At 41.9% G+C, this 16,631-nt stretch overlaps 1 protein-coding gene across 8 annotated transcripts in view; it reads right to left on the bottom strand.

The window, feature by feature from the left end:
- SCAI (suppressor of cancer cell invasion) overlaps positions 1-16,631 on the bottom strand; it is a 41,016-nt gene that overhangs the window by 18,248 nt on the left and 6,137 nt on the right. Inside the window, exons 2-7 of one of the 8 annotated variants that reach the window (XM_061476748.1) lie at positions 13,497-13,626; positions 10,224-10,323; positions 8,511-8,642; positions 2,224-2,319; positions 1,529-1,615; positions 868-966 (exon numbers count right to left, since the gene is read on the bottom strand). In XM_061476748.1, the coding sequence (XP_061332732.1) occupies positions 868-966; positions 1,529-1,615; positions 2,224-2,319; positions 8,511-8,617 (389 nt within the window). In that variant the 5' untranslated portion in view covers positions 8,618-8,642; positions 10,224-10,323; positions 13,497-13,626. Of the gene's footprint in view, positions 1-867; positions 967-1,528; positions 1,616-2,223; positions 2,320-4,568; positions 4,689-8,510; positions 8,643-10,223; positions 13,045-13,496; positions 13,804-16,631 lie in introns of those variants that run through there. The other 7 variants (XM_061476749.1, XM_061476746.1, XM_061476747.1 and 4 more) reach the window with 7 other exon arrangements.

The following is a 16,631-nucleotide window of genomic DNA, read 5'->3' as shown; positions in this document are numbered from 1 at the left end:
CTGACAGCATCTAGAAACACGTTTGGTCAATCCTACCTTGACTGAAACAGCTCAAGCACTCAGACTGAAACTGAGAGATTTTTAAGAGAGAAGATAATAGGATCAACAGGTATCAGAACAGAACAGGGAAACTTTCATCTTACTGTGGCACACAAGTGTGTTTAGACATGAGCAAGACTAAAGACGTGCAGTTAGCTGAAGTCCAGAGATCCTTGAATCCTTGGTAGGAAGCTCCTTAACTAACCTTCTGTATTTATCTTCATGATGACTTCAGATCATTTCTTCTTTAATGAGGGAACTCAAGTTTACTGGCTAAAATGCAAGATCAGGATCCAGAACTGAGTTATCTACCTATTCTTATTTATATCTGCCTATATTCTTGGCAGGCAGCACATTTTTGTACACTCAAGTGTACCTTTCTCAGTATAGCATCTTAAAAGGAAGACGTTATGCCTCCTGAAGCTCTTGGACTTTGTCCCAGTCAGTTACAGAGGGCTATTGTACTGCAGTACTAACTGATGTTCCCCTGAAAAGCCTGATTAGAATCAAGAAGGTTCCTCTGCTACAGCACAACTGACCTATCTTCCAGTCACAGCATGCTACGTCCCAGCACTGACACTGTTCAGGATCCAAAATGACAACACTTTGGGGCTAACAGCTTTCTAGCCAGGACCAGATACCAGACTATTCCTCCAATCATCCAGCAAAGCTCTTTTTATACTGAGGTTTTTAATCATGGCAGGAGATTAAAAGAAACTTCCTTCAACAACACTGATTTTACTTCAGTTATACTCTCTCAGTTTAGTTATTTCCTGTTTCACACACCATTCTAGTCTTGAAAAAACAAAGGCATTAATTCAGGCTTACCTGTCTTCTTTGTTGACTTGGGAGTAGTATGACCTCTGCCTAATTGCTGAATAGAAGGAGAAAGCTTCATTGAGATAGCTGGTTTCTGACGTGCGCAAGCTGCAGAGGAAGAATCAGATTAGCTCACTGCTTCAGAAGGAAATCCACACCAAACCCACCCTTCTTGTGCATCAATGGCAAAACTCCCTCTTCAAGTGACATCATATGAAAGCCAGACACTCATCCTTTGTGCTGCTAGGAAGACAGGTTTCAGAGCTTGGATTCCACATCAGGTAACAATCAAATCTGCCTATCTTGTACCCATATGTACAGGTGACAGGTTAATTAAAAAGTTTACAGGAAGATTAAGCTCCCAGACTTGTAAATCACACTTTTGTATAACAGTAAAATGCAGTATGCGTGGGAGACTTAGAAACACTTTTGAGGTAGGAGACAAGTCCTTTGGCAGTATCAATATGACTAGCAGTGTGGCATCGGGCTTACAGGTGCCATTCTCTGCAGCACTCCCATGAGTCCCCAAGGGCCTTCTCATTCGGAAACAGGCATCATGACTCAACAGATATATTGATTTCTCCTGACTGAATATCCAAGTGTTTGCCATGGAACTGCCACAAACACTACACTGCCCCTACTGAAACCTTTTCTATGCGTGCTTACTTACTAATAATGGTAATAGAGCTGCCCAATCTTGGAAGCAATTTCCCCAATTTGCCACCGCTTCAACCCATACCGATTGTCCAATATTTGTCTATTTTGCAAGAGAGAAAAGAAAGATTATAAGACATTCCAGAATGTCTCAGAACATCAGACAAGACAAAGATCCATCGTATGGACAAATTCAGCCTTCATTAGTGGTATAGCATTCCCAGTAGCAGCCCCTCATGGAGCCAACAGCAGCGCATACACACACCAGAGCAAGGACCACTTATCTTACATAAACTTGCAAGAGGTAGACATAAGTATGTTGCACAAAATACACACAACAAAAGGTCACAACTTCCCAGGAGAACACTCAGACTACGCAGCCAATGTAAGGTGTGAAAGATCAGAGCCCACGCTGCAGCAGGATGCTTCACACCATTCCAGATGGGTTCTGCGCTGCAGAAACTTCTCCTTGGTAATACATTAAAGCAACATGCATTCAAGTACAGCAAAGGGTTTCATTATAAAGTCACACTGAAAATTCTGAAACATTTTAATTCATTAGACAGTGAGTGCTACAGGAAGTGACTATTCTCTCCCTTCATGCTTGAATAACACAGTGAAATCTCAATCTTCACTGGGGGCCTGAGGCATACCAGGGATTAAAGTTGCATTTAAATCCATGGAACATGTCTGCCTACAACATTCCCTTACCGATGCTGCTGTTGAAACTTCCAGAGTTTGGTGTAAACATCAAATGTTCGCCCAAAATAGGACTGCCACTGCTTTTGCCCATACTGTGGTAAATCCCTGCAAGAGAGACATGACAAACGCAGAGTTAGGGAGTAGATTTCAATCAGCCCAGCGTGACAGCAGCAGATGTGTGTCCGTATCAGAATGGTTTTGTTCAGAATTGACTTGAAATGCTTTATAACTCCTCCTGCATCAAGAACAACAAGAACCATGATTCCTGTATATACTCAAAACCTGCTGCTACCGGAATCTGCACTGAAATCCTGTTTAGCTTGTAGGAAGCACATATATCATGATCTGACCACAGTATCCCTAAAAACATGCCACAAAGCAGACAGCACATTAATTTTGTATACCAAGAAAGACTGCAATGGGGGGAAGAAAAAATTCTTCAGCGCTGTCATCTGATTATTGCTTCCTACTTTCAGAGGGATTGGCTAGCCAAATGTCTGGTTACATATCACGTATCACCACAATTTGTCACCCTCTAACCAAGTGACATGGCAGAACCTGAGACCTTCTGGCTTTTTGGTCTCAGTTTCCAGTGCTATAACTGAGTTAGTCAATCCAATTCAGTTCTGCTTTCGTACCTCCACTCGATTTCCAATGTGATGTATTTCCCTCCACCTCCACCCCATAACGATGATGCAGTCCTAAGGATTTTAGCTTTGAAGGGTTGTGCTCTCACTCCTAGCAGAAGGCTCACTAAGCACTTGTTGCCTACAAATCCATTCTGAAGCTGATTCAAAGGAGGTGTACAACTCTACAAGTGGAACGGCTCTTTCAAGACGGCATAATCTTTCATTTGATTCAAGAATAATTTCTTCAGGGACTGCTCTTTCAAATCACTTTGCTGGTTAACATCCCATCCAACATCCCAGTCTTCAGAAGATGGCCATGGAAAAGCACAACTTCCAAACGTGGGAGGTCGAGACTGAGGGAAACACCTCCTTTTGGAAACCACACCATGTCCTCTGGAGGAGTCAGGAAAGCAAAGCAGGACACTACTATCTCCAGAGCAGCACACTGGCGCATTTCTACTCTCTGTAATTGCTTTAACAGCACCCTAGGTAGAAAAGGAAATTAATATTCCTTTCCTCATCAGCCAGCTGTACTTTCCACACAGCTTGAAGGGCCTAGCTTAGTTAGTACATGTAAAATGAATCTGTTATCAGCTGTGACTCTTACCAGCCTAGAAAACCATTCCAGTACTTGCTGCTGCTGTTCCATGAAGATGCCAAGGAACTTGGGCAGGATTAAAAAAAACAAACAACAATTGAAATAATAGTAAAAAAAATCCCCCCAATCATGGAATTGGCTGCTTGGCAACTTGGAACACCCTTTGGTGTAGAGAGGGGTAAACAGGAGTATAACCATGTGCTTCAGGGCACCAACATCTTCATCCAAATATAGCTTGATATGAACACATGCAAATTTAAAGCACTTACTGCAATAAATGATTCACCACTTTCTATTGTTGTAATAGATAAACAAAAGAAGTTAAGAAAGTGTCCAAATACATGCCTAAGCTATATTGCAGGCTTTGATACAGCAAGAGGTAGCAATAAATTTAATTAGCACATCCGCAAGTTTCCATGTTAAAAAAAGTGAATACAAATACAAAACAACACTAAAATTAATCATTTTAAAATAATAATATATTCAAAGGGCCCTGGCACTAACCTAAAGAATGCCTGAATTAGCAAGTTGACTCCAAGAACTCTACCAGTAGTAAACTGGGCTTTGAAGGCAAAGCTGCCGAGGACATTTGAGCAAAGGTCTAACATAAGGAAAGAAAACATACCCTTCTTCTCTCAAACACTGAGAAGTAGGTATGTGCACAAATGAAGAAATAAGCAGGTAATTATTTACTGATCATGCTTATACCCCTCACCATAAGTTAATATACTCTTTACACCTCACCTGCCACCTTCCCTTGTGCACCTGTCTCTCCCTCAGTGCTGCACCTTCCTCTGGAGAAGCCTAATCATTCTTACAAACCTTGCCTCAACCCACTGCATTGCTTTTTGAATAGATAAATACCAGTGGCGTTTTAAGAAGCCCCTGTGAGCAGAGTGCCCACGTGTTTGCTGCTGTTGTCCACAGTCGCTGCTGGGTGTCCACATGTGTATTTCTCAAGCAGCGTGCTCGCCTAATTGCAGCTGGCATAGCTGCACAATAACCATGCAATTCCTCAGCTCCCCAGGGAACAGGAAAGATCTCCATGGAAACAGACAGTAGCACTTGTTCTTTTGATAGTATTCTGACATGGCTGTAATAAAACTTCATTTATGACAATACATTACCGTGGTTTCACCACGGTTTTTTGCAGACAAGAGCTGCCACTGCTGCCATCCATTCACTGTTTTGTGTTCTGAACATCATGCATGTCACTCCCACATATCAAGAAATTCTGCTGTGAGAAAATGGATGTATAAGCAAAAGAGGATGTTTAGTGCAGGGTTTTTTAATCAGACCAGAGGATCTGCATTATTTGGTAAGAAATAACCCAAGAGTACTAAAGACTCAGTTGATTGCAGCGTGGATTATTAATACAGCTCCTCCCACTGAAGGAGACAGGGAATATATGGTCCAGAAGCAAATACACACCCAACTTGAGAGCATAAGACCTACATTATAGCATGACATTTTGCTGCTTCCAGAGCTACAGAAGGATACTGGAGCAATAGAGAGAGAAAAAGGCAAGAGGCTCAGCTTTCTCCAGGATGTGCCTGGCTAAGGATGCTGGGAACAGAACAGGCAGTAGTCTGAATACTCACTCCTCTTCTACTGATGACTATGAGCTTTACCAGAGGGAGGAAGTGGTAGTGAGAAGGAATCCAGATGCAGGGGAGGGAACAGAGATGCTTTGATTTAGGACAGTTCTATCCAAACAAGGAAGACAGATACACACTTCATTACAATAGCCTCCAACCTTCCAACTCCAACTCAGTGGAAAGTGTTTCAAGTTTCCTGGCTTTTAAAACATTCCAAACTGGACATGAAGACACAAACTCAGATGTTCTAAAAGGATGGGTTTCTCATACTGGGCACAGAAGACCAGTTCTCTTGCCACACTAGAGTGGCTGGTAGATGAATTCTACAGGCAGCCCAGAATTTTATCCAATTCCTGCTTATAGTCTCAGCAAAGACCAGCACTACTTATGTGCTCATAATTAATTTTCCGTCAGTAATTCATTTCATCCATGCTGTTGGCAGGAGCCAGGTAATGCTGGCTGAAAACCAATTAAAGGTGTTGAGGTTTGTGTGGCCAGCGCTGCATGGAAGTTGTCACACAGGGACAACTTCCAGAGATATAAAGATGTTGAGAAAGTCCTAGAGACTCAGCGGTGCGCTTTGAAAAGGAAGGTTAGAATAACTGTAAGTTTAACATTCAGAGCTTTAAACACATTCACAGTTTTGACAGGTGATAAAAAAGACAATTTCCTTTTATGTTCCTAGGCTTGTAGTAATTACAAGCTCCTATTCTCAGAACCTAAGCAGCAGTGGGATAACGGCATGTGGTGTAGCTTCCTCATCACATCTAATAACCCACCAAGACAGTAAGCACACCAGCAGCACTCACAGTAACTTGCCTTACTGATGTAATTGGTGTGAGAAGTCAGTACCTTCCCAGCACCACACTGGGCACAGCCTGCAGCATCACATGAAGCTAATGGGGTCCTGATGTTCCTGCATCAGCACCAGCAGCATGGAACAGAACTAAGATGTTCAACTTGCACCTCACTAAAAGTCTACAAAATAAATGGGTAAACATTATCTCTTCTTTCCACAAAAGGACAGCAGTGGTGATTCTTCCAGCCTGCACAATGAGACCTGATCTGGGAAAGCATGATATATGTGGAAAGTCTTTTCATTTCTTAAGTCATCAAGCATCAATGTGATACTGAATACATTTAAGCACTTTTTAAACATTAAAATAAAATAATAACTGGTGACAGTACAATACAAAAACTGCTTCCTAACACACTCCCTCTTTCCAGCCTTTTCTCCAAGAAAAAAGCAAATGGGAGTGGAGAAAGGACAGAACAGCTATTGGAACATACTTCATTAACAGTTGTTTCTAACTTACAGCTCAGGGTGTTCAAAAAGGGAGAAGAAACACTAGAAAGACAACCTCCCCTCTACGTTATTCTAGCAGGAATGGCCACAGAAGGACGGTATCAGTGGTAGTGTGAGCATGAAGTATACTTTGGAGCAGCAACCTTGGCAGATCATCATATGTTTTGCTCAAATGCTGTATTTGGCATCTGCATTGGGAAGAGAGGAAGGAAATGCTACTGAAACAAAGACGTGGCAGGCTGAGTCCTTGCATTTTTGGCAGCAGCAACAGCTAAGCAGCTGCCAACACAGCTATAGGCTCAGCTCCCTGTTGCTGAAGTGCCCAGAGGAGGTTTCAGGAAGGAAATCGTTGCTCTCCTCTCCCTCCACCACCACTTCTTTTCCGTGAAACGTGATAGGGACAACAGAATGTCATATAACACAACAGCAAAGGCCATCATCATCTTCAAAACAGAAGAAGGCAGGCATGCATCAAATGCATTTATTACTCTAGAGGGAAAAACAGGCAACTGGACTAAGAATCAGGATGCCTGCCAAGTCATTTCCAGGCGAACTACCCAGAAAACAAGCAGCACTAACAGAGGAGACACCTGAAAATTATAATGCTGCTTTATCCAGTCATTATGCCCAAAGGAATCACAGCTCTTACAGGTGAAATAGGGGTCAGGTTCAGTGCAAGAAACACTACATTAATTGTGTCAAGTTACACTAAGGACAGAGGCAGGCTCCCTCTGGTATGTTCGTATTTTCATGGAGCAGAGCCAGCTGTTGAAGCCCATCTATTTTTATTGCCCAGATTTCATCCAAAGATAATTTCTATTTTCTTTTCATGTAGTTGGATAAGGAGGTTTCTTTTTGCAAAGCACCATGGATATACACAGAAACTACATCTCCCATGTGGAAATCTGATAGAAGTACCAACTCCTTCCATGCCCAAAGGAAAAGACAGAATGGCTGTAGGTATTCTGTCTCTTTGATCTGAACTTGAGCATCATGCATCCAGACATGAACTGTATTAATTTGTAGTCTTCAGTAACTCAAGCCAAAATTTCAAGCAAGCCGCATCAGAAAGCCAATGTAATGGCATATATGGTCCTGCAAATCCTGGCCTCAAGATCTCAGTCCTTTTGCTTTAGACTGTTTCATGGGGTGTTGAAAGCAACCATCAAGAACTCCTTGTCTCTACTGCCCATTTACCATGCAGATTTTGGAGCACAAACTGTTTGTTTTGGATTTGGTAATCAACTTCCAAAGCACATGAAAGGATTATCAATAGCAGGGGGTGGAGGAATTAAAAACATCTTTGCTAACCATCTGTGTTTGAGTAACAGCAAGCTATATGGGCCCAAACATACAGTATTACTCAGAGACCAGTAAGACACTGAACTGCCAACAAGATCTGAGCTAAAAACCATGTTGCTTAAGAGACTTGACAGCAAAGTTTAGAAATAAACCAGGCTTTAACTTCAGCATATACTGACATAAACAGGATGCCTGTATCACTGTCCAAATGTGAACTATTTTCCTTGAACTCTCCTTATTTCCCCTCTCATTGGTGCTGACAAAACAGCCAGACTTTCTGGCTGTTATTGCAGATGTTTTGTAGATAAATGCAGATTTTACATTTCTCCACAGTTCAGATTAAGCATTTGTTTCACTAGACACATACAGGGTATGGTTTGGATGTTTCTGTTCGTCACTTCCTAAGTTTCTTCCCCCAAAATATTCTCTCCCCACTTTTCTCTCACCAGGGCTGATCCATCTCATTCCTTTTTTGGTACAGAGACTGGGAGGTTTGGGAATTGCATGCTGTTGACTGTATACAGCCACACCTAGCCCCTTCATTGTGTACTTCATACACATTTCAGTATGAATTCCATCCATTTCATGGATTTCCAACTTGTAGTTTACTGTTAACTGACCTGAGACATTCAGCTCTCCTTTCTCCCACTTCCTTCCCTATTGTCTCAGAAACGTGTCAACTTTACATTCTTACATCCATGGTCCAAAACTATCTATACATAGGTGCACACTATTCTTCCCTAAACAAACTTACTGGGTTTGAGTTTGAAATGTTCATTGTACAACTGACTTCAGCATCACTCACACACTAAAGTGTTGTGTTCTAATGCTTTTTTGAAGGAATAGTATCAAAATGCACTAACCTTAAGCCATTAAATAGCTGTTTAGATTTATCCAGTAAGTAGCAAAAGTCTGTCACTGTTTTCCTCTCTGCTTGAGGAATATCATCTTCAGCTCCTCCTGATGACATGATTTCTTTTAGGGCAAACTCAGTCCTATGAAGAAGAAAATAGCCATATTACTCAAAAATGGAGGGCTACTATGAGCTCATCCAGATTAGATGCATGTACAGATCCCTGGGGACGGAAACAAAACAGAGCATGCAGTTCTCCCACAGGTTACACTTCTCAAGACTCATTAAAAATAACAGCTGAGAATCAAAGCATGGGGCTAATGATTCCACAATGCACTACTTAACAGAGCAAACTAAAAGAGGTGCAAGAGTCATAAAATAAAGTAAGTCTGAGGAGTGTCTTCACAAACACAAAACGGCCAGCAAAAGGACTGTAACAAACTTGGGTTTCATACTTGGACAAAGAAATCCTCTCTCAATTTGCCTTTCTGCAGAGGTGTTTATCCTGCAGCTGTATTTAGAGAGAGTAGCCTCAGTCCTGTTCACTTTTCAGTTTCTTCTTTAACTGCTGAAAACTGTAGCTCACAAGTTCCTATTGCTAAAACCTAGCAATTTGAGATGGAATGCTGAAAAATATCCTGCTTCCTCTCTACTTCCTCATGAGTGTTTAATTCCATGGCTCGCACTGCCCACAATTATACCTGCGAGCTATTTTTTACTGTTCATCTGAGCAAAATGGCATATTGTCCAGGAATCACCTGAACAAAACATTAAGATATAATGGAAATAATCCTACTATTGAGTAAGTAAGGGACTATGAAAGCCTGTAAAAGCAGAGAGGCTCTTAAAAATCTTACTTTCTCAGCAGCAGCTCCTCTGGAAATGGCTGCCAGGTCTTTAGCTCTTCTGTGCTCTAAGAATTTTAGTGCAAGACAAACACATCTCTAACTGGGCAAATGCAGAGCTTTTACTTCCAGCAACTTCTCTACCAGTTCTGGTAAACACTTCTGTTAAGCAACAAGTTTCCATTTGTGCAGAAGCTCAGTCTGGATGCTCTTTGTACAAACAATTACCTACAAGTGCCAATTCAAGGCAGGAAATGGCAAAGTGAACTCCATGCAGTCACTGGGAACTATCCAGAGGCATCTTTTAATTGTTACAGAAAAACTTCACAATAACCAGAGTTTAGAATTACCTCCCTGAACAAACAGTTCATGCCCACCAAACGCAGAAGAAATTGGCAGTTCCTCCCCAGTTTTTAGGGTAAGTCAGTGAGCAGATCTTGCCAACCAAGCAGTTCAATGACTTCCCAGTTTAGACAAGATGCACTTATCTTTTAGACACCCCAAGTGACAGTGCACTAGAGCAGTAGTGCAAGGACATGGGGTGTACTGCACAAACCACTTGTTGAAGAGCTCCAGAAAAAGGTAGGAAGCATTTACATGTTGTCTGGTAACTGCAGCATGGTGCCAGACAGTGTAAGAGTGTTCAGAACATACCAACCAGATGTCACAAGCTGTTGGCATGAGCCTAGCAAGCAGGAAATGAGTTATCATGAAGCACCAGCCTGTGTTTGAAATCTCTGAACACTTACATTCACACAGCATGAAACAAACAACACCAATGACTTAGAGCACCAACGTATGAAATTGAAGCGAACAGTGAGAGCTAAAACACAGATGTCAGAAACAGCCAGGAGGTGATTCAGGAAGAGGGACAATACCCCAGGTCCTGTGTGCTCCGCAGCAAGGGTGACCTAAATCCTGCAGTGAGGCCCTTGGATTCAGCAGCGCTCCACTGTGGTACGAGGCACTCTAGAGCAGCTTCAGATACATTGTCAAACATTTAGCACTTTGATTAAATTGCAAAGTATGTTTCATACAGTCTGTGTATCATTCCTTTAATGGTAAAGTCAACTTCATTTTATGTTACCCCTAAGTTATACTATCCAGCTACCCAACCACTGCTAACAGTGACCAACTGAATCTGTGCAGGCAAGTAAAACCAACTACAGGTCTCACATTGAAGGAGTCTGCTGTACCAACTGCAAAGAGGGTTTTTATGCCATCAACAAAAGATATGCTATAAAATCCACCGCCTGCCTCTGATACCTTCCAAGACATATCAGAAGGCAGAAAAGATATTTGATGCACAGAAAGAAGAAAAAAATCTCTTTTAGGTTATGGAGAATATTCTGTATGGTCGGCCTCTCAGTACAGCTGTTGGCACATGGGTTGGGACCTACTACTGAAGCAGCGGGCAAAAGCCCTTTTCTGCTCATAGAAAGAAACCGCCACAAGCCGAGGGAACAACCTGTCTTCTTATCAGAGATGCTGATGAAGGAACCTAGGGAACAAGCCACATTTAAGCACATTCTGACACTGAAGAGAGACCTTAAAAATTAGTATACCCTGGAGACACTCCACTAGAACATTTAGTTTTTCCTCTACTCACAGGTTCAGAAATGAAAACATGATTATTGCAATCAAGCCACACAAATGGTATTAAGGCAACCAGCAGCCTAAGTTTAGGCTAAAATGTGTTTCTATACAGCCCGGGTGAGGAGTAAGAGGCAAAGACACAAAGAATCAGACAAAACGAGCACACTTCCTAGAATAGGAAGGGATTTACTTTCTGAAAGAGAAGAGATGAAGTAGGTCTCAGTCACTCAAATTTATCTCCAGGAGGGAATCCTGACTGGTAAAACTGTTCCATACAGATGTGAAACTATAGTACCTGCAAAATTACATCTTCAATTTACAGCTGAGTAAGCTGAAATCTTAAAAGCCACATACACCAACATGTGTATACATACATCAAGCCTTTAGCTTGTATTGCTTTAGAGATCAAACTGTCGGCAAACGCCTGATCAAGTCTCACTTTAAAGTGAAGTTACCACAAGCACAAAAAGCAGAGACCTGAAAAACAGAAGGGAATTCTCTCTGAGAAACTCGGAAAACTCTGCCCTGTATCATGATCTGTAAAAATTGTATCTGTCATCTTTCCAGACACGCTCAGCCTAACCTCAGGGTCAAACATTTTGATGGTATTCCTCTCACTCAACCTTAAGCACCTAAACAGTAAGATGCTAAAATTAATCACATTTTCTACTGATGCTTTTAGAGGGAGGAAGGTGACCAGAAGACACTTGATCTAAGGCAACGTAATGGATGGAGATGACTGGGTGCTTATGAAAAGCTACCCGCTTAGTACATCATAAATTAAACAGAGAAGCCTCAATGTGCCCTCTTTGTTTCTGGATTATTTGGCAATAAAAAAAAACGAAATCACAGCTAAAGTAGAATGAAGTGAAGCCTTAGTTACTCACACAATTATGAAACTATCTCTGTTCTTAATAACCTGAAGATACAAGTACAACAGACATAACACCTCTGGGATGGCAGAATGAGTGTGCTCCCAATAATCATCTTTGGACAGTGACAATGGATGAGATCAAGTTTCATTCTCCTGCAGGATAATTAAAGGCATTTTCCTGCTCTGCCACGTACTGCACTCAGAAAACAGGAGCGCTTCTGAACTACCCAGTGTATTTACACATGCACATAGTATAGTGGAAAATACTGCTGAAAATCCTTAAAGATTACACTTGAAAAGTAAGCATGAGTCCTGCCTAGAATGGATTGGTTTCTTACTCACTACATGTCTAATTTATCTTCATGATGATCATAAAATAACACCATACAGAAAATACATTATGAAGCTATTTAGGCTGAATCACTTTATGGGCAATAAGAGTCTTCCTTCTAGGAAAACAATAATCAGGAAACAATATAAGGAGTTGAACCAGGAAATAAATAAAAGCAATAAAGAATTAAGTAGTCATAGGCATAATAATTTCCCTCTGTGAGAGATCTTTAGAAAAGCTGCCAAAAGGTAATTCCTACAGATCTCAATTGAAAGAAGCATTTTGGTTACAGGCATGAGACAGGCGCTGCTGCAATTGAAACCCCAGGTTCACTCAGCCATATGCCTGAATATGAAGGGAAGATGGGAAGGGAAGATGGAAAGGAAAAGGACAACAGGAGCTGTGAAATGACAGGTGAAGGTGGCTTTTCCAGCTGACAGAGAAGGCAAATAAAATTACTTCTCTCATGCACTGGTTTTGGCATTTCATGCCCCAGAGGTGGTGGTGTTTGGTGCTGTACAAAGAAAGAACAACTATCACGAGTTGATCTTCCCTGCACTGAAGATTGTAATGCAGCACCATTATCTACAGGAGAAAGAATTATTATTAGAAACAGCAAGTGGGCACAGCAAAGGGAGGAATATAGCTACTGACATGGCCCTTTCCTCAGGGACTGCTGAGCTCCACATGCAAAACATACATAAAATGCAACCAGCAGTACATCCACAATGTGGACCTCTCCTCTTTGATTCTAGAAGTAACCCCACAGATCTGTGCTCCTCTTCTGCAGACAGTTCTGCCAGTTTTGAGAGCCCAGCTATACCAGAAATATCACCTATTTAACGTTTTGTCCTTGTGCTTGATGCTTTTCACTTGATTTCATGCAAAAGAAACTGTTGGGCTGGTTTGCATGACAATTTTTCTTAAGTAGCACATGTCAAAAAAAAAGGATCTCCAGAGTCTGCAAAAGGAGACATTGAAACATTGGTTTAAAAGACTGTTAAAATAAGTCAGAAAATGGTGACTTACAGCAGAACTGACTATTCCCACAAGATTTTGCCAACTCCTCAGGCCATACAAGGCAGAAAAACTGTGCTAGCCAAGCACGGCACTTTGTGTGCCAGGTTCTTTCCAACGCACTCTCAGAACGCACAATTCCAGGTTCGCTTTGTCCAAACCATTAATAGATTTTACATATTCCTCCCATTGCAGCACCCAGGGCAGAAGCATCCCAGAGGATGGTGAGACTGTGCAAAGCAGCTGGGGTTGAAAGGCAGCAGGAGGAGGGGTACGGGAAGCGGATGGGAGTTTCATGATGCTAGCCAGTATTTTCAGTTGTATGTCACTTACATCACACACGTTTCCACTTCCCTGTGGTTTGCTGTCTTTTGGCTAAGGTTTTTCTAGGCTCAGCTGGAAGGGAAAAAGTGCTGAGGTCAACAGTATGCACACCCAACTGCCCCTATATGGGGGCTTGGGCCTGTAAAGCAAGGCACGCTTTGTGAACCGTCAAGGAAATCTAGCCGATGACAAAAGTCAAGCATAAATATGTTAAGTAACTGATTACATGCACATCTCCTTTGCCAGATTTATTACTTAGCCTGGATCACCGTAACCTGCCCTGCAGCTGCCTGGTAGAAGAGGGCAGTCGTTAACTTCAAGCAAATAAAACCTCACTCCACAGAATTCAGTGATGCTGTAAGGACAGCAGAAGGTAAGGACAGGTAAAACTGGGGGCAGTTTCCTAGAGCTGCAGAGCAGAGTTGGCTGCATGTGGCACCTTGACCTCCTGACACAGCACTTGTGCAACTGCTCTGTCCTCTTCTAAGCCATCACTTCTGCTCAAGTTGTGAAATCTTGAGTGTCTCCTGCCTTCCAGTCAACCTGAACCACCTCACTACATGAGTACTTAGAGGATAAAAGCTGTGAGTACCTATTAGCAGTGTTTTATCTACTTCACCTAACTGGTCAATTGAAAGAACAGCTCTCTTCTCATCAGAGCATCAGCATTAGACTTAAAAGTCTCATCTTATACTACCAGAGGCAAACAATCTCATTACAAAGACTTTAGCAATGCCATTGTTCTGTCTGGTATTTTACCAAGGAAACTAGAGCCCATACTACTGAACATGAGCAGCATGGAGTACACATATTTTACATATGTGATATACAACCTGTCTTTCTTACTTCAAAACCAGAATTTGATCTTAACTTTGCAGGCATTTATAAGCTATCCCTTTCAGAAAACACAGAATGATTTTGTAAGCAGGACAAGCAACTCTTCCAAAATCAGAACACATTACTCATTGTGTCATTTAACAGGTGACTTCACACACCTTACAACTGCTGATTGCCATGGTGTTGCAGCCTTCCAAGGATAAAGTTTGAATATTAAACATTCACACTATGCACAGGAGCAAGTTTATTACAATGCAAAGATCAATGGTCAGTGTGACCCAGTGAAGCTTCTTGATTAAAATTAGAACAAGAATCTGTATTTTATTTCAAGCTCCAGCCGTTCTGATTACTGAGCCTTCAGCTTTGTCCCTTAAATAAGCCACCTACAACCTTCTGAACAGGACAGCATATGCACATCTAACAGCACAATCCAGGATGGTAAGTGCTGGGGATGGGGACAGGAGGCAGCATACTCTTTTTTGGAGGAAATGCTCATGGTTTTTTCCACCCACCCAAGACATCAAGCTGCAAACTGAGTGTTGAATGAGGGTGGGTTGACTATATTGATTAACCTTTAGCCTGAGAATCAGAACTGTCTGTGACAGATGTAATACAGAACAGTAAATTGCCATGTCAACTACAGCCCCTAAACTCCTGCTGATCTGCAGTTTCACTGCTTGCATCACGTTGGCTTGGGATTTACAGCTGAGGCTCCGATTAATATTAACATTCTGGAGCTGAGCAGGAAGTATGCGCTTAGACAAGTGAAATGATGATAAGGGTAAGTAATGGCTGCATCCTGATTCACAGCTTTGTGGATAGGTTTACCATTTTAATCAGGAAATCAAAGCACAGAAATATAAACTCTGTTTTTCAAATGCTTCCCACTCCTTACTTAGAGATGCAAGTAACCAAAATGCAAAAGCAAAGAGACTTTCTACAGCTATCTTATTGATACAGGAACCTCCCCAAGCTAAGATGTTATTAGAACTGCTCTCCACAGAGACCAATGGTGGCAAGTACACGCCAATCTATCAGGATTTTGTATGTCTCAAATATTGAGTCAGAGAACAGCTCTCTTTCCCACTTTTCATCCAGCATATCTCCCACAGCATCACTGCCAAAAGAGGACATGATATAAAGCCAGATGCCCAGTTGTTATCAATTTCTTATCCACAGATTAGTAACAGATAAAACTAAGCTCTGGATCATTCATACCCAAAGCCTGGAATCATCATGTCTCAAATCTCTATCAACATCTGATCTTACCTTCATCAAGCAAGATGTCTACCTTTGCTCTCTGTTTGCCTCTCCTTTCCTTCTACAGACTGGTATACTCGCCTCTCACATTTTCTCTCAAAGCTATACTGCACATTTTGGGAAACCCATCTGTGCATTTCCATGTAATCTGCTGGGAGTGCTAGTCCTGACAGAGCCTCAGACAACACCAAATTAATTAGAACCCAGATTCATTCCTCTCAGCAGAATACCTCATTCTCCATTGAGAGACACTGTCCCAAAGCTCCTGAGACACCACTCAGTTCTACTCAAGAAACACTGAAATAAATAAATCACTAGCACAGCCTCCCATACACGTGTGGGCATCCACTGAGAGCTTTGCAGACTGCTGGAGTCTGTACTTTGGAGAGAACAGCAAGGAGCAATTATACATCAGCCCATTTCTTTACAAAATGCATGGGGGGAAAAGGGATTTCTTTATTATTCCAAGGTTTTTAGGCAAAGTTGGAACCAAACACAGACATTTCTCATCCCTACTGTTCACCTCGGGGCGCGTCTGCACTGCAGTGGCTGCAGCTCTTCCAGATGTACCAAGCTCCTTTCCCTGTAGCTCTCGGATGCTGTGGGAGGCACCTGTGAGCAGGCTGAGGCCCCCCATGGACTCCTGGCAGCATCTGCAGTCCAGGAGGACAGCAGCACCCAGGTCTGCCTTAAAGAACTGAAGTGTTTCTGTACCAGCTATGCTCACTGCTGTGTAAACATGCACATAGAATGCACAATGAAAAGGACTTGGGCAGAGCCCAGGCTCTGGAGACATTTTCTGTTTGAATGCCACAATAAAAAGCAACTTAAAATGTAACTTAAGAAAGAGAAGCAAGAAGCTGTTTTATTTAGCTGATAACACTGGTCAAATTGTGTTCTCTCTGCTTATTTCAAAGGAGGTGAACTAGGAGGGTAAAGAAACCTCTATTCTAGAAACCAATTGCAGGTGATTTTCAGCCAGCCTCACTGTAAATGCAACGAGTTCTACTCTTATTGGGAAATCTCCAAGAAAGTGGTTTTCTATTA

This window comes from Pezoporus flaviventris, unplaced genomic scaffold (genome assembly GCF_033815535.1).
Source record: "Pezoporus flaviventris isolate CSIRO_AGI_PZ_B2104156 unplaced genomic scaffold, CSIRO_AGI_Pfla_v1 ptg000097l, whole genome shotgun sequence".
Taxonomy (NCBI): Eukaryota; Metazoa; Chordata; class Aves; order Psittaciformes; family Psittacidae; genus Pezoporus; species Pezoporus flaviventris.
The sequence above is the reverse complement of the archived record's forward strand: the minus strand, read 5'-3'. Positions and strand labels throughout refer to the sequence as shown.